This window comes from Theropithecus gelada, chromosome 3 (assembly GCF_003255815.1).
Source record: "Theropithecus gelada isolate Dixy chromosome 3, Tgel_1.0, whole genome shotgun sequence".
NCBI classification, from domain to species: domain Eukaryota; kingdom Metazoa; phylum Chordata; class Mammalia; order Primates; family Cercopithecidae; genus Theropithecus; species Theropithecus gelada.
Genome location: NC_037670.1, coordinates 151,473,501 through 151,492,683, shown reverse-complemented (window position 1 = coordinate 151,492,683; position 19,183 = coordinate 151,473,501). Strand labels below are relative to the sequence as shown.

The window sequence follows — 19,183 nt, the reverse complement described above, 5'->3', positions numbered from 1 at the left end:
GAGTCTCAGGGTAACAGGACAGAAGTACTTGAAAGGGTGCTGTATCAGGTGACTCATCTCCATTTTCAGGTTTTTAAAATGGGAAAGACAGAGTAAGAGAAGGAAAAGGAAGGGAGAGAAAGGGAAAGTTGAGCAGGATCAATAAATAGGAGCAAGAAGTGGATGAGAGGAAAAGCGAGGCTATTATTGAATAGTAAAATGGAAGCCATTGTTGTCTTCATCTTCAGTCTATCCCCCTCCCCCACACTCCTTCCATTTTTTTTTTTGAACTGACAAGAGAACTATAGTGCTCCAATGAACTGGTCATCAATCCCCTAGCACCTGACCAAGGCTCCAATACTCTTACAAAAAATATAAGTTTGTAAGATCCCCAGTCATGCTTTGACTTGTGAAGTCAGGATTTATAATTTTGAATTGGAAAAGTTTTCTGATGTACCCTCTAGTTCATCTCCTGTAGGCTTTTCAAAAAGCAATTTATTGTATTTTACATGATGTTCTATTCCCATATTAGAACTTACATAATTCACAGTACTCATGGGAGGCAGCTATGTGGTATATTCATAGAAACACAAAATGTTGAAATCCAAAGGCATCTTGAGATCATCCTGTCAAGCACCCTTCTTTTTACAAATGAAGGAACTGATAGCCTCAAAGTTATACATCTTGCCCAGGGTCATGCAGAGGGAACATGGGTGTGCTCCACTGCAGGGATGAGAAGAGGATGGCATACCATAAGTGAACTCGAATGAGTGCTTCTGTTACTCTGTTTATATTCCAGGATCTTTTTTTTTTTTTTTTTTTTTTTAAACAAGCTAAGCTTCTTTTCATTTGTAGATATTTACATGTTATATATGGTTAAGCTATAATGCATTTGCAAGGAGAATGAGTTTTATCTGGAAGTCACTGCATGAATGGAAATTGTAGAAATTATATCACAGAAATTTATGAAGTAACAAATTGTTTTCCTTTTGTCATTTGCAGTTCTGATCGGTTTTCATTTTTGCTCTTGGATGATGTTGGGATTGTTGAAAGCTTAATGTTCTTTTCTAAGAACCCCCTTAGATAAACAATACCATTTAATGCAGAATGTTATAAAACACCTGCTCTATTTCCTATAACACTGAGAATATAGATGTTTTTGGTTTCAGTAAAAGATTGTTTGAAAGTGCATCTTTAAATTATGCAATATTGACCTGGCTTGCACATTTTCAGAATTTCCAATAATAGGAATACATTTTTAAAAACCTATTCTCACAAGTTCTGATGTGTTTTAACATTAAAATAAAGCCTTGTAGATAGCTGTTTGATTAGTTGTGATTACATTTTACTGAGTCCAGCTGAAATCCTTCATTCTTAGGATTGATGTGTTCTTGTTTCCTCTTCCAGTGGTCATTTTAATGGTTAACTTATTTTTTTTTCTGTATTCCTTCTACAGTAACATGAGTTGTCTGCTTCTTATTGTGGAAAAGTGAGATTAAATCTTTTTGTACAGAAAACAGGGTGTTTATTACATCATATTTAATGATAACACTGTCAAAGGAAATATGCATCTCTGTGGACTGGTAGTATCCATTAGAAATAGATTTTGCTGCTTTTTGGCTGGCTGAATCAAGCATAATCTCACTTCTGAAATGCTTTCTGACTTGTTGATTCTGACGCATATCAGTGTATCATACAACTATTCTTTTGCTTCTCTGACTGTGTAATTCCAAGGTCACTGGCAAGAGCCAGTGAATCTTACTTACAGTTGCCAAGTTCCATTTTCTTGGTCTTTTGTCCCTAGGCTGCCCTATATTATAGCATTTCTCACATCAAATTGTAATATCTGTTTACATATTGTGTTGTTTACTGTTATCTCCTGAAGATGAGGGACTGTGTTTTCTTATTCATTCATAGAACTCCAGATTCTAACAGAGAGCTCAGCATGTAGCAAGAGCTCAGCTAATGCTCCATGAGGAATGACAGGCAGACCCGGGTTTATGGAGAAAATAGCTTGCAATAGGCTCTTTTGAGAGGATGTCAGTCAATGAAATTTCTGTCCACCTTGAACCAGACCAAAAAACATTTATCTAAACTATGCAGCCTTGATGATGTAAAACTTTGAAGTTCACATTTTGAATATACCACCTTACCTGTTGATATTGTATTTAATTATGTACATTGAGGCGACCTAATGACCAAGGAGACAATTATTGAGAGATAACAGCAAAGTGCGGTAATTATTCTCTATTAGGATTAGGTTCACAAGGTTTGCATTTGACTCCTCAATAGCCGTGTGATCTTGGGGACAGCTTTTTCCATGTAAAAAGAAATTTAAAATGTTTACGCTACTAACCTGATAGCATTAGGATATTATGAGGCTGAAATTAGATATTAAAACATTAGTGAAATAGTGTTTTTCTGTTCAAATATATTATTATTTTGTATTTGTTCTAAAAGTAGATCTTTCATTAAGGAAAAGGTAATAGAATTATGTGTGTGGTGTGTGTGTGTGTGTGTGTGTGTGTGGTTGGAGGAGTTTCTTGCCTCTCAAGCTACTAATTGTCTTCTATTTTGAATAAAATCTAGTCCAAAATGTATTTTGACAAGAGTTCTTCAAAGAATTATGCTGGGCATGGTGGCTCCCACCTGTAATCCCAGCACTTTGTGAGGCAGAGGCAGTAGTATTGCTTGAGGCCAGGAGTTTGAGACCAGCTGGCCAACATAGCAAGACCCCTATATCCACAAAAAACAAAACATTAGCTGGGCATGGTGGCACGCACCTGTAGTCCTAGCTACCTGGAAGGCCAGGGTAGGATTGTCCCTGGAGCCCAAGAAAATGTTACATGGCTTGCTATCTAAAACATCTATTCACGATCTTTTCTTTTTAGTAGGATCCAAAAAGTTAAAAACATAACTGCATTTTTAACCTTTTTATGTACTAAGCACATGGATCAAATCCTCCTGTAGGGAACGATCTTGCATTACCTAGGGAAACACTACATGTTACTTGCATTTCCTTGAAAGACTGAGTTTTTAAATGCTTTGGGTGCTGATGTTTGTTCTCTGAAGTTCATTTCATAGTTTGGTTACTGCCGTACATTGGTCATTGTACAACCCTTGCTCAGAAGGGTTATTTGGCTAAAATAATAATGACCTTTCTGCTATCAGTTTCTTCTTTCTTAAATTGAGAATCTCAGTCCTTGTATCTGTTGAAAATACTGCTTTGAGCAAAGACCCCTCACTGTTTGAAAGCTAATACATAGCAAAACACAGGTAATGCTGATAAGTAGAATCAGATATTACTTGGTGCTGAGTAGAACAGTGCACATAGATTACAAGCTCTAATAGCTGCTGTTGATGTACTGTTGAGAATGTCCTATCTGCAGAAGGTATTTGGAAATACCTTTATGACTTGGAAATGACTTTATGATATGTACACATATAACACAGATACCAAGATACTTTGCCTTTTTCTGAATGATGGTGGTTTTAAAACATGGATATGCTTATCTATTTATTAGATAATTTCACTATATCAGGAAACAGTGGCTTCTCATTTATTCATGTATTTGTCACACATCCAGTGAGTGTTCACAGATATCAGGCTTCACTAGACTTAGAGATACACTGGGGTGTTTAATTGGTACAATTCTGTAATGAAATTATTAATTCTGTAATGGGCTTAATTCAAAGTCTAATGGTGGTTTTTTTTTTTTTTTTTTTTTTTTTAAAGTCCAGAACAGGTAAGAAATTTAAACAGTTCTCACTTTGATTTCAATATTGTCTTTGTCAAAATGGTTTTTCCAGGCAATGGGCTGGAAAATATGTCCGAGAGTCTGTTCATATTGGTCATTTGAGCATTTAGAGGGAGTTAGTTTTCTCTTCTGAAATTTTCCTGTCATATTTTTCGCTCCAGAATCTGGGAACCTCATTTAAAATGGCAAAAACAAATAAACAGACAGAACAAAATAAAGATCACAAATCACTCACCAAAAATAATCCAAAAAAATACAAATGCACATAACACATTAATGAAATTCATTTAAACCTAGTCAAGTGCTCCTTCTCCAATTGTTCCTTACCTCGCAATTGCTTTTTTGACCCTACAGAGAATTCCTTTCTGCCCAGTTCCATAGATACCTCTGGACTGGGTGTTCTCTCTCAGCTCTCCTCTGTCTACTCTTGTTCTCTTTCATTCTCCTCTGACACCATTTCTCTTCTCCCCTTTCCCCTTCCTGGTTCTCTTCTTTTATATTTCTTTCTTTGTTTCTCTGAATCTTTCCAAGTTCCTATACCCATGTCTCCTTAGACATTTCTAATTCAAAGGGAGAGGTAAGAAGAGGCAACATATCAGACATTCCTTTCTATTGTGGTGAGCGTAAGTTTTTCTTCTAACTATGCAGCTTTCTGCAGCTGACTCTATGTCCCCCTTGAGGAATCTCTAGTATGAGATGTGATTCTGTGTATACTTGGGGAACAAAATTTGAGGTTTCTAGAAATAATGCAGGTGAATATCACTTGAGAAAGACAGTCACTGTTTCTGTGTGGGGGCTGTTGATTTGGATTTTAAACAATTTACAACTAACAGGTGTTTTCTGAGGAAAATATAATGTGTTGAGTGTCTATTGAGTCTCTTCACAAAGCCCATTTGGGTGGCATCCTCTCAATCCTCAGATGAGGGACAGAGGTACAAAGAAGCCACCTCACTTACCCAGTCTCACAGAGCTAAGAAGAGAAGGGTCAGGATTTGGACCTAGGAAGTTTGACCCCAGAGATGAGACTCCTCTGTTCCTGTGAGCAGACCTCCAGATCTGTGGTGAGTTGTGTCTGAGTGAGAGCCCAGCGTGAACCTTCCTAGACCCAATCCACCTCCAGATCACAGCATCTCTCTCAGAGTACATCTGCAGACAGCAGGAAAGGGGCTCTCTGTGCCAAGGTCCTTTCTTTACTTTTTAATTATGATTTTATTTTTTTTAAAAGTATCTATTTTTATTGTAGATTTGGGGGGTACATGTGCAGGTTGGTTACAAGAGTATATTGTGTGATGCTGAGGATTGGGTTTCTGTTGATCCTATCACCCAGATGATGAACACAGTACCCAATAGGAAGTTTTCAGCCCTTGCCCCACTCCCTCCATCCTTTTGGAGTTCCCAGTGTCTATTGTTCCCATCTTTATGCCTGTGTGTACCAAGATTTAGCGCACACTTACAAGTAAGAACATGAAGTATTTTCTTTTCTGTTTCTGCATTAATTTGCTTAGGATTATGGCCTCTAGCTGCATCCATGTTGCTGCAAAGGACAAGATTTCATTCTTTTTTATGGCTGTATAGCATTACACAGTGTATATCTACCACATTTTCTTTATCCGGTCCACTGCTGATGGGCACCTAGGTTGATTCCACATCTCTGCTACTGTAATAGTGCTATGAGGAATATACAGGTGCATGTGTCTTTTTTGGAGAACAATTTCTTTTCCTTTGGGTAGATACCAAGTCATGGGATTGCTGGGTTGAATGGTAGTTCTGTTGTTGGTTCTTTGAGAAATCTTCATACTGCTTTCCACAGTGGCTGAACTAATTTACATTCCCACCAACAGTGTGTAAGTGCTCCTTTTTCTCTGTAGCCTCATCAATATGTTATTTTTTGACTTTTAATAATAGTCATTCTGACTGGTGTAGATGATGTCTCATTGTGGTTTTGACTTGCATTTCTTTGTGACCAGTGATGGTGAGCACTTTTTTTCATGTGTTTGTTAGCCACCTGTATGTCTTCTTTTGCGAAGTGTCTGCTTCTGTTGCAGTCCCATTGTATAGTGAATTGTCTTTATTTCCCCATGCATGGTAGTGCATGCCTCTTCTGTATCATTCCTTCATTGCATTGCTTTTCAGAGTCCCTTTAAGATTCCACATGGCATTTGATAGAGGAAAAAGTATAAAATGTTTGAAAGTGAGAAAGAGAAAATGAACATAAATATAAGTGCAGTTTTGCTCTTTTAATCCATGTTGTTAGAGATAACACTTTTTCTTTACAGTGATGTGCGAGATAAATCTTCTCTTTTGCAAAGTACACTTTAAGCTGATAAACTTACAGTTTCATGTTGTGCATTTTCCTGCTAAGTCCCAGTTTTGCACCACATGAGGAGGTGAAAATATTGTTACAGGAGGCGTGATTGCACTTATTTAAACCATAGAACAAATTTTGCTCAACTACCACTAAAGGACCAATTACTGTAGGTCAAATTGTTAGTTTACTTATGTCTTCAGAAAGATGGAAATATAAATGATGCTAAGGATATTTAGGGTAGAGAGCTTATATGTTTCTGTTGCCTTAAAAAAAACACCTGGTTATTTTGTTTTGCTCATTGCTGTTATCTGAAGGCATGTTCATAACAAATAAATAATGGTGGATGGGCTGTATCACATTTTTATTAGATCAAAAAATGTTTAATTCTAGGCAAAATTCTTATGGGAAAACTGTAAGTCTAATCATTTTTAACCAATATTCTAGTCATTCTCTTTAACAATTGATAAAATGGTAATTTTGTTGGCTTATTTGTACTCCAAAACCAAAGTCTGCCATGTGGCTCTAAAAAATTTTATAACCAGAGACTTGAGTTGATTTATATAGAATTTAATTTGATAGAAATTGTGAACCAACTTGAGATACTGATAATACTGTACTCATGTTGTTTTTTTAAAAAGCACACTTAGTATTCTATACACAGCTTTGTAAGTAATTTCATCCCAATAAGTTAATCCTCAATTTCCATCCCAGTTGGAACTTGGTGCCGTGATATTGTTTCTTGTTTTATTTTTCTCCTGCTCTATTATTAATAGAGATTTTTGTCTTATAAATGAGCAACAACTAAAAACATAGTTCTTTATCCTTTTAGATTGTTTTAACAAAACTTCTTTATTGAAATACCAGAAAGGTCCTATTTCTCCTATTTGTGCTGGCTACAATTCTAGTTTTCTACCGTTTGTATAGATTGCCTTTCTTTGTGCAACAAGACGTCTCTGAAGGAGTGTTAACATTAAACAATAACATTCTATTAATTACTTGCCTTATAAGGCAAACAATAGTATACTATTGTTTCAGAAAAATGGTATCTTCATTTTTGTATACATTTCAATGATACATTATTAACACTAATGTACATATGGTGAATTGACCTTCAGGATCCCATCAGTGCAGGACCTGTTATTTCTTTCTGGGAGTGCTATAGACAGGCAGCCTTCAGCTCTGAGTGAGGGACTGCCCTGGCTAGAGGCCTTGCCCAAGGTCACCTTCCCCTCTTCCAGAGTGGCCCAGATCTGATGACTCATTGTATTGGTCAGGGTTCTCCAGAGAAACAGAACCAAAAAGATTTGTTGTCAGATACTGGCTCACACAATTATGGAGCCTGAAAAGTTTCACAATCTGCTGTCTGCAAATCGGAGACCCAAGAAAGCCAGTGGTGTAGTTTGAATGCGGGAGAGCCAGAGGCACTGAGGGCAGGAGAAGATCAATGTCCCAGCTCAAGCAGTCAGGCTGAGTTCATTCAACCTTGGTCTACATTTTTGTTCCATTTAGGCCCTCAATGATCCCAGCCTGCATTGGAGAAGGTAATCTGCTTTATTCAGTCCACTAATTCAAGTGCTAATCTTTTCTCTCTTTTTTTTTTTTTTTGCTTGTTTGTTTTTGAGATGGAGTCTCGCTCAGTTGCCCAGGCTGGAGTGCAGGGGTGTGATCTCGGCTCACTACAAGCTCCGCCTCCCAGGTTTGTCATTCTCCTGCCTCAGTCTCCTGATTAGCTGGGACTACAGGCACCCGCCACCACTCCTGGCTAATTTTTTTTTGTATTTTTAGTAGAGACAGGGTTTTACCGTGTTAGCCGGGATGGTTTCGACCTCCTGACCTCGTGATCCACCCGCCTCGGCCTCCCAAAGTGCTGGGATTACAGGCATGAGCCGCCACTCCGGCCAATCTTTTCTGAAAGCAACTTCACAGACACACCTAGAAATAATGTTTAACCAGCTATGTGGGCAGCCTGTGGCCCAGTCAAACTGATGCATAAAATGAATCATCACACTGATTGATGTGGAGGTATAATGGCCTGGCCTTTGTGGCCTGTTTTAAAGCAACTCTGAAGGCCATTCTAGCCTCAGAGCTTGTGGTGTCAGCAGCCTGTCACTGGGCCATAGCCAGCCGGATTTCTCTGCCTGGATTTCTCTGCTTCCCTGGAGCCCTCCATCAGGTAGATGCCAAGAGCAAATTTTGTGCATTTCAAACTCCTTCTGAGGTCTACTTCTAGGAGAGTCCAACAGTATTATCTTAACACATTAGATTCCAACCTCTTAAAAAGGTAGCACAAATGTTTGAATGAAACAGAACATGTGCTTGTTTCCATAACAACTTTTGCTTAACCCAATTGGCACCATTAATATTTTAATAGTTTTAACCATTTTATTAAAGAGTAAAATTCTAATTTCAACTCAGGTATTCACGCCAAATCTTTACTACTTATGGAATCCATTTGAAAGGAGAATTAATTCTTGGAGGTAGGAACTGGGGGATGGGCGAAGAATATAAATAACTTTTTCCATTCTCTCACCTTAAAATTGCCCCGATCACATTGTAATCAACAATGAAATCAACAGTGAAACCTAGTCATTTCATCTATTGGCACAGGCAAGTGAGCAAGGATCACTTTTCAGAATTTAGGATATTTGATAATACTACACATAAAATGGTGAAGGGTTCAAAAATATGATCTGTTAAAAAACCCGTGTTTTAGGGCTGAATATCAAGTCTCTCTCACTGTTGGTGATGATTCTTGTCTGGTTATGATTATTACTATTATTAACACTGATAATAATGTGCCACATTGGCATAGGAATTTACCCTTCATAAATGAATTCTCACAGTATACCTGAGAGATAGTTATTATGAACCTCATTACAGAGATGAAGAAACTGAGAAATGAGAGACTTTTCAAGATTACATGGGGCCACCCTCAGGTCTTCTGACAAATCTATTTTCTTTCTCATTCCACCATCTCTCTGCACTAGCAAATCAATACATACAAGCCTTTTATCTCTCATATCTGAGACACCTGACCACTCACCCACAAGTCTCAGCCTTCTACAGAGGTAAAAATTCTGAAATGGCATTGTTTACAAATTTGCCCTTGTATCAATATGAGGAAATTCTAATGCTGCTCTACAGATGAATACACTAAGGCCTAGGTAGTATCTAATTCATGGCACCCTAATAGAAACTATTTTGGGAGGCAGATCCCATTTCAGTGACAACTTCCTCTGAATAGTCATGGCCCATATGTATATATTTTTTTACTTCTTTTAATGACATCTACTTTTAAACATATATTTACATATAGCTATTTGTTCCCCTACTTGATGCAGAAGTCTTTGAAAGCAGGACTGTCTCATTTCTATTTCTCTATCCTAGAAGTAACTACCACAAGTCTTGCATTTATTCATTCAACAAATATTTGTTGAAGTCTATGTACCAAACACAGTGATACGTGTTGGGGTATACTGATAAATTTGAAAGACGAGGTTCAATACTCATAGATTTCTAATTGAAGAAGAAAAGGAAAAAGAAGTAACAAAAAAAAAAAAGTAAAATTAAAATTATTATGATTGCTGCAGTACAAAAGAAGTGGGAGACAAGAACCTCAGAAAAGTCTTCCTGAGAACACGCATCAACAGAAACAGCTGGGAAGTTTGGAGGTAGACTGGCTATATGCTGGAGAGCTTTAAGTCACTTCTATAATCTGCATGAATTCCAAGTATCTTAATTAAGCTCTTATTACTCAACAGAAGGACTGTATTTATGTAGCTGTCAATTAGATTTACAAGGGACAACTGGCAGGGTTTTAAAAAACAATTCTTTAAATTTGTTTTATCTTATGCATCAATCATTTGCAGTCACTAAACCATTAAGCCACAGGTATAGTCAATTGTAGATGGGCAAGATGATGGAAGAAATCTAGACGTAGAGGCAGACAAATCTGGTTTTGAACCTGGATTTCAGTATCTTGCAAGCTGTTGGTACCCCTGTTTCTCATTTTCCTTATCAGAAAGATGGTCATGATACAAGCCTTCAAGTTCTGCCATTAGGAATAGAGATGGTGTCACTGAGTGAATGAGACTGGAGAGGAGTGATCATGTGTATTGTAAAGTATACATGAAGTGTTAAATTCAATCAATGATCTTTAAATTATTGTTAAGTAACCAGAAGGAAAAAAATACATAGGCTTCAAGGAAACTAGCCAGGAAATTTTAGAAAACAGCCAATTATAAATTCCTTAATAGAACATTTTCCCTGTAAGTACTAAGCTTTAAAAATGACAGAACAGGAACCCCCCTGCAGAATAGGAAAGTTAATGTCCCTTGAATTGTACACAATTAGTAATCTTTCAGAGTGAGACATGGAAGAGGAGATGTGGTGGATCAATTATTTGATGAAGGGCAACTTCTCTTCCACCCACCCACCCCAGGAATTTAAATCAAAACAGAGTCTCTTTAAAAAGTCAAGCAATGGATGTGGAGTATTGTATGGAAAATGTATCTTTGATGAGATCTGAATCTTTGAATTTCATTGGATTTTTAAAACCAAATTCTAACAGTAGGTAATGACCCCTTCCTCTTATGAAGTCATAGGACTGTTTTAGGGGATGACCTATTTGTCATTTATGACTGAACTGTGGTATATCTTATGCTGTTATCTGTGTTACCTAATTTACACCCTTGTCTGACGTTTCTTATGTGTACATATTGTCATTCAATTATATCATAACTGCTGAGGACTGGCAGTCTTTGTCTGTAACTCCTGAAACATAGTAGACCATGAGTGCTTACGAATAGATTAGCTGTCTGACTTTTTGACTGATATGAAGAAAGAAAGTGTGAATGGGTATCAGGGTTCAGGAAATAATCCCAGTCTTCTAACTATAATCATTTGATAAATAATCAATCTACACCTTAATAAAATATCTACAGGCACAAAACAGCACAGTGCCATGTGGAACAGGTTCTCTACAAGCATTTGTTCAGCTTAATAGAGTAATACTCCAGTGCCTCTTTCCAGGAAAATACAAACTGACCAGGTTGAAAGATATGAGGTGTGGTATGGGAATAGTAAAAAGTGAAATGGATTTAAGCTATGTTAAAATTCAACTCAGCGAACTCAGCTCTTTACAAACAAAAGTGTTTAATAGGTCCATCGTGAATAAATAAATCAATGAATTCAGACTAAACTATGTTTGGATTGCTTGTTTGCTTCTTCTGAAACAGTAATAATAAAAATTTTCAGAACTTAATTTTTTATGGCTACAGAGTCAGTACCAGTCTCAGAATGATACTCAGCATATAACATGCCTTTAATGGGATGCTTAAGTAATCATGGCAACTTAATTAAAAGGGCAGTCATCTTTTGAAACAGATATTGTTCCCTGGAGAGTGTTACTTCGTGTTACATTTTTGCAGTTACCTAATGTTTCCACTCACAGAGGTTTGTTTGTTTGCATTTTAAAGAAATTATACATAGTCTTCAACTTACCTCTAGACTTCATTCCAAAAGTTTTCTCAAAATATGTAATCACTCCTTTCCTCCTTCTCCAAACCTGGTGATTTTTTTCAGAGTTCTATAATTCACCTTTTCTATTGCTGATTTAAATATTCTCTCTTAGTGACCTCTTTGCCCCACAACACTTCAGTTACCTAACCTATCAGCCCCTGACAAAAGTATTACATTTCTCTTCTCTCTCTTTAGCTCCAGATTCACTTTTTCAGTTTGACATTCCATGCATACTTTGAAGACAACCTGCCTCCAATCAAAATCATTATTTTCTCCTCCTTATCCTCCTGGATTTCCCGCTTGTTTAATGATACCGTCACATAACTGGTCACAAAGACCAAATCCTTGGAGTCATACTTCGTGGTTTCCCATTGCTTCGCTACTTACATCAGATCAGTAAAAAGCTCCATTGACTCGAACTCAGAGATTCTGCCTTAGCTCCAACTGCTCCTCCCCAGCACCAGTAGCACTGGCTCAGTCATCATTTCCCACTGCTTATTCCAATACCTCCTGGCTGGGTTCATTGCCTCCTGTTCATCCCACTTCAGGCTGCACTCTGTATCAGCGATCCTCATCTGTTTTTCTTCCATGGAGTGCCATGCTCATACCTGAGACATATTCTTATGGGCCACTCAAAGATCAAAGAAATAGAAACATTTAGTGAGAAAGTTAAGCATTTAATTATTCCTAGTCTTCCACAGGCCCTTGCAATCTGACCCTTATCTCCATCTCATTTTTGTTGCCCACCCCTCTCGCCCTCATTCATTGACTCCATTGGCCCTTTCCTGCCCTTTCCCATGCTCTTATCCTTTTGATCTCGACTATATTACACCACTTTAGGGTGGCTTTCCCTGAGCAGTCCTCAATCTAAATTGAATTCGTTTGCTCTTCCCCACAGGGCTCATTATAATTTATAATTATGTATTATTTCTTCTTCTGCTTCTGCTTCTGCTTCCTCCTTCTTCTCCTCCTCCTTCCTCCTCCTCCTTCCTCCTCTTTCTTCTTCCTCTTCCTCCTCCTCCTTTTTTCTCTTCCTCTTCCTCCTCCATCTCTTCCTCCTCCTTCCACTTGCTCCTCCTCCTTCCATTTCCTCCTCCTCCACTCCCTCCTCCTCCACTCCCGCCTCCTCTTTCTCCTCCTCCTCCTTCCTCTTCCTCTTTCTCCTCCTCCTCCTGCTCCTCTTCTTTTTCCTCTCCCTTCTTTTTCTCTTCTTCTTTTTCCTTTTTATTTTGCATTAAGCCTGATTTACCCATAATATTTCTGAATTCTGTGAACTTAGAGAATTTCTTTTATTCACCATTGTGTCCACAGCACCCACACAGTATCTGGCAGATACTGGGCACTCAAGAAATATTTACTGAAGGAATGAATCAATTATCACAACTAGTAGTGGTGTATCAGTAGACTAGCTAACTGCAGGCAGTGACACAGCCCAATCTGTGTATTATGGACAATTCCCACCCCTGGAATGTGTATTGTAAGGTTACTAAGAGTCCTGCTATTACAGGCATAATTTTGAATGTTCTCTAACTTATAAGAAAAATAGTTTTATGTGCTAGCACTAGTTAGTCATACATCTGCTGTATGTATTAGGTTTGATCACAGCGCCCTGGAAATCTATCATTTGGCTACCAGACTTTTCTTCTTTGAAAGTCTACCTAAAGCATAAAGCTCAGCATGTACTTCTCCTGCTGATGAACCTAATGGGTTCCCCTTGTTTTCAGAATAAAGTCCGAGTTATTTGATGTCTTAGTCTCTTTGGGCTGCCATAATAAATTATTATAGGAGACTGGTGCGGTTTTGGTGGCATGTGCCTGTAATCCTAGTTGCTCCGGAGGATGAGGTGGGCAAATCACTGGAGCCTAGGGCTTTGAGGCTACAGTGAGCTATGATCTGGTCACTGCACTCCAGCCTGGGTGACAGAGTGACACCCCCATATCTAAAAAAATAAAAATAAAAATTATCATATACTGGATGACTTAATCAATAGTAATTTATTTTTATAGTTCTGGAGGCTGAAGGTCTGAGATCAAGGTGCCAGCATGGTCAAGAGCTGATGAGGGCCCTCTTCCTGGTTCAGTGTCTTTTTGCTGTGTCCTCACATGGCAGATGGTGCAAGAAATATCTCTGGAGTCTTTCTTATAAGGACACTAATCCCATTCATAAGGACTCTACTTTCATGACCTAGTCACCTCCCAACAGTACCATCTCCTAATACTTTCACACTGGGGATTAAGTTTTAACATATTAACATTCAGACTACAGAATTTGGCACATCTAACAAAGCCATTCTCAAGCTGGACCTGGTCATTGTTTCCAACTTCAGACCCAGCCAGTCTCTACCATAGGCCATGATTGTGCTAGGTTTTTACATACTTTGGCTTCCACCAGACATGTTCCACTTTGTCCCCACATGGATGTATATTTGCTCTTTAAAATTCAGCTCTCTCAAGCACTTTAGTTACTCCTTCTTCTGTGTTCTGATTATATTGAATATCCTATGAATTATATACTTTATTATCTATTCCATGGTAACTTATTCAAATGCCTATTTCCCAGACTAGATGGTAACTCCTGGATTAGACTGTGCATTTCCAATGTTGAGCCCAGTGCATAGAGTATAATGGCATCCAATAACAGTTGGATGACTGAGTGCATTGTCAATTGTTTGGAAGTAAAAATGCCTTTGCCTACTGAAGCAATGCTATAAATGGTGATTTAATTCTTAGCTGACTTAAAAAAATACTGTTTATACCATAATACAATTGAAACCTATTGCTAATATTGCTTTCTCATCTAGTTTCAGAATGTTATCTCTCTGTTTCACTGCAGTTGGGGGAACCTCTTTCTTCTCCTCCTACCCCAGCCCAGAGGCAGAGATCTTTTCTATACTTTTCTCTTTTGTCCCTCATTGCCTAAGAAAGAGAGGCCAAAATAAGGGTTCTTTCTTTTTATTTACAGTGAAAATGAGATGGTATTTCTGCCATTTTCATAGTGGAGATGTATGTCAATCAAGAGTTGGCATCTTGGGGGTTTGCCTGTGTCTTATATAGTCTTGAAGAACACTTGTCACATAAGACATTGTTATGCTGATGCGTGAGGATCTTGCTGCAGTTCTATTAGCTATACAATGAAATTAACTTTAAGAGAAGTCTACTAGTAAATTAAAGTAGCAAAAGGACCTTGCTACTTAATAAGGGTCTCAACTACAAGACATACTCATACTTTTATTAATTCTGTCACTTGTCCTTTGGCTTATGTTGCATAAATCAAAACAGCCCTTCCTCTTTCCACCTTTTGACTCTCATCACACATCTTATACATCTTGGTTTTCTTAGATGTATCCACAAAAATAATGTTTAAATTTTGGGAATGAAACCCATGTCTGATTAATAATTATTGTCATTTATTTGGTGAATATATTATGATGCAAACAAACACAATTGCTCTTAATAGGTGAGAGTGACACATATTTTGAGAAATAATATTCATACAGAATTATGTGCTTTTATAAAGCAGCTAATTGAGTTTGCTAATTAAATAAATGCTCTTCCTGAATCCCCCCCTCCCCCCGCCTTTTTTTTTTTTTTTTTAAATAGGTGGTGTTTGCATTGCTCAGTCACAGAAAATCCCACGTGAACCAAGACCTGGAGAATTTGAAAAAATTATCAAACGCCTACTAGAAACACCTAATGCTCGAGCAGTGATTATGTTTGCCAATGAGGATGACATCAGGTGCTGATTACTTTTCTTCTGTATGTAGGGTCAGATCTGTGTCCCATATCCTCTTTCTAACATATTTCATGTTCAACATAAAAGCTTGTAATTCCCTTCCAATAACAGACTGCCTTCTGCTGCCTCGTAGTTTGTAAATCTGAAATACCTACAGAGTAAAACTTGGGGACTGAATGAGATAAGACAAACAAGGGTGATAGACAGAATGATGTGAATGAGGTTAAGGATAAGGCTAATTAACATGTGTTGGAGTTAGTCTCTGCTATATTGCCTTTAGGAGATGATAAGATGTGGGCAGTTAGAATGATCATGTTAATTGTTAAACAGTGACCTACTGAGTGTATACAACTTCCCAAAGCTGTTCTTGTAATATTCATAATTGTGGTATTTTTAATACATGTGGTATGCATTATTTATTTTTATTCCTATAGGAGGATATTGGAAGCAGCAAAAAAACTAAACCAAAGTGGGCATTTTCTCTGGATTGGCTCAGATAGTTGGGGATCCAAAATAGCACCTGTCTATCAGCAAGAGGAGATTGCAGAAGGGGCTGTGACAATTTTGCCCAAACGAACATCAATTGATGGTAAGAATGTACCATAGAGAATTTGTTTCATTGCAGTTGGATCTAAACTCAAAGGCAAAATTGGAGTATCATAATATGAGGAAATGCACTCATTACTGATGACTTGATATAAATTTTAGCTTCAGTGGCAGAATTGTCAAGACCAGTATTTAAACCAGCATGCACATGCATATATATACACACAGACACACATATGTATTATATATATACACACACATATTTATTATACTTGTATAGTGTGTATGTGTATTTGGGAAAGAGTCCCCATTAGATTTCTTTTTAAGAAAAAGGCCATAGTCAGTTACTTCCATTATGTTAGTATGCACTTTGAGTTTGAGTTTGCTTATTTCCATGGGCATTTATGGTAGTCATAGCATTGTTGGAGGGAAGATGCTTGATTTATAGAAAATGAATATATGATGCTGGGCCTATCCTATGGGTAAATAAATGCAACAGGAAAGACTTGGAGCATCCTGAGAGGCAGTCTATCTTCTAAACATATTTTCCAATCAGTTTGACAGTAACTGAAATTCTCACTTTTAACATTATCCTTTGGAGTAAGACATTATTTCCAGGGGGTCTCCCTTCAATAAGTGGTTACCTGAGCAAACTGACACTTGAGTTCTCTTACCCATGACTCCATAAGATGACATTAACATGATTGCTTTATTGAATTAGCTGAAAACAGAACATATAGGAGAGAGAAACTTTGAAGTATGTGGAAACACAGGAAAGTCTGGAACATTGATCCCTGCTAGGAGAGAGGAAAGAATGAGGGAAGTTTAAGTTGGGTTCTGAGTATTCAGGATTCAGCATGAAGTCACTGGTTCCTGCCTCTGGGAGAAGTAGAGTAGGGGAGGGTATAAGAAGGACACTGATACCAGGCTTTCCTGTTGTACTTATTCATAGATCCAGGTGCTTGAGTAGTGGTGATGGTGCAGGGGGATTGTCCATTAACCCTCCTTGGCTTTTGCCATAAGAGAAGCCTTGTTTATGGGCTACTGGCTTTCTCTCATTTGTTATGTGTGTGTGTGTGTGTGTGTGTGTGTGTGTGTGTGTTTCTTTTCATGCAGTGATCACAATATAATGTCCATTCGAAAGTTCTGACAATATTTAATTTTGAAAGAATATTAAAATCTTACCTTTCTCCTTTGAAATAGGATTTGATCGATACTTTAGAAGCCGAACTCTTGCCAACAATCGAAGAAATGTGTGGTTTGCAGAATTTTGGGAGGAGAATTTCGGCTGCAAGTTAGGATCACATGGGAAAAGGAACAGTCATATAAAGAAATGCACAGGTAACCACTCAAATGTTTTCTGTGGTGCATTTGTTTCAGCATTACCTGATAAATGATGTTTATGGATAACAATGAGTGTATTTTCTATTTTTTTGTGTGTCTTCTTGTTATAGTGTCTCAGCAGGGCTGAGCATACACTGATCATTCAACAAACTTAAATTTATTGGTTCTTTCAATCGATCAGCAAGATTTTATTGAACATATACCATGCATATAGTACTGGGGTATCTGGAAAACATTTATTGTCTACTTTGGAAAATGTACTTTATTAGGTTTGCTGGAATACAGACAAATAAACAAGACATGGTATTGCTCTCCAAGAGTTCAAAATGTAATATGCATCATAATAAGTTGCTATAAGACAGTATTTTTCAACTATTTTAATCCCTGTCCCCTGTAATACTATTATTTTCTTAAATCCTGCATAGTAGCTATCCCGAAACATGCATGATTTTTTGATGTCTTACTTTCCATAGCTTGTGCTTAAAAATAATAATAATATTGAATAAGCATTTTTGAACATATGATTAAAACTATATTTTCAGATGATTGTGCACATAAGAAAAACTGCATTTTTTTTTTTTTTTTGAGACGGAGTTTTGCTCTTTCGCCCAGGCTGGAGTGGAGTGCAGTGGCACAATCTTGGCTCACTGCAACCTTCGCCTTCTGGTTTCAAGCGATTCTCCTGCCTCAGCCTCGTGACTAGCTGGGACTACAGGCGCATGCCACTATGCCCGGCTAATTTTTGTATTTTTAGTAGAGATGGGGTTTCACCATATTGGCCAGGCTGGTCTCAAACTCCTGACCTTGTGATCTGCCCACCTCGGCCTCCCAAAGTGCTGGGATTACAGGCATGAGCCACTGTGCCTGGCCCAAAACCACATAATTTTAAAAGTTACCTAGAACTGAATAGTAAATTTAGCAAGGTTACAGCTATGAGGTCAATATAAACATTCATTTTTAATACATATATTAGAAACTAGCACATCGAAAATGAAATTTAAAGAATATTTCTTATAGCAGAATCAAAAGCATGCAACATAAGGGTCAATTTTGACAAAAATGCACAAAGCCTTTACACTGAAAACTACACAACTTGAATGTGTGTTTCAGAAATGATTCATTCCTTCTTGTACCCCGCCACCCCCAGACTTTGATATGTCCTCCTTTCCCTCCTCCTCACTTTCTTTGGAAATAGCTGTTCAAATAAAAGATGTAATGTGCTAAAAGCTAGCACAGACATATAAACAGAGACAGAATAAGGAGGTGGAAATGGGTGCCACGCCGTGGAGGAATCTGATTTCAGGCTTCCGTGTGCCAGGCACTTTTCCAGGAGCTGGGTTGAGTGAAGAATGGCAATATTCATGCACATGGGGCTTACATTTGAGTGTGCGGAGACGGACACTCTATAATAAACATAAATGAACAGATGTATTCAGATGCTGAGATGTGCTTAGAAGAAATACAACAGATTAACTGTGAAAGACTCACCTGGGTATTAGGAGGAGGAAGGTAATTAGATTGTGTGGTCCGAGTATGCTTTGCCAGAGGAGGTGACATTTGAGATAAGACCTGAATGACAAGAAGTGGTCAGCTGTGTAAAGATATGACAGGAGTGCATGACAAGCTCTAGCGCCGGAGTAAGGCTCTTTTGTTCAAAGTACAGAAAAAAAAAAAAAAAAAGTTCAGGGAGGTTGGAGCTAGAGTGAATATTGCGAGGGGAAGCGTGATGACAGCCGAGGCTATGGTGATAGTCTGCAGCCAGGTCATGCACGGCCTTGAAGTTCTTTCTAGAAGTTCCAGAGTTAAGGAATTTGGGCTTTATTCTACCAGTAGGACACAATGTCTTGAGGCTCTTCATCTAGAGAATTGCTCAGACACTTGGTTCAAGAAGATTTGCCTGGCAGAAGTGTCAGGAGGATTGGGGTTCAGGGGAGAAAATGGGGGCAGGTCAGTGAGGTCTCATCCAGTATGCTGGGGACAGGCAGTCATGGTCTAA

The 19,183-nt window shown here is 38.0% G+C and overlaps 1 protein-coding gene across 2 annotated transcripts in view; it reads left to right on the top strand.

Moving 5' to 3' along the window:
• The window catches only part of GRM8 (glutamate metabotropic receptor 8), an 818,800-nt gene that overhangs the window by 342,097 nt on the left and 457,520 nt on the right, over positions 1-19,183 (top strand). For both annotated transcript variants that reach the window (XM_025379129.1, XM_025379130.1), the window contains exons 4-6: positions 15,165-15,300; positions 15,732-15,886; positions 17,047-17,184. In XM_025379129.1, coding sequence (XP_025234914.1) covers positions 15,165-15,300; positions 15,732-15,886; positions 17,047-17,184 — 429 coding nt within the window. The remainder of the gene's footprint in view (positions 1-15,164; positions 15,301-15,731; positions 15,887-17,046; positions 17,185-19,183) is intronic.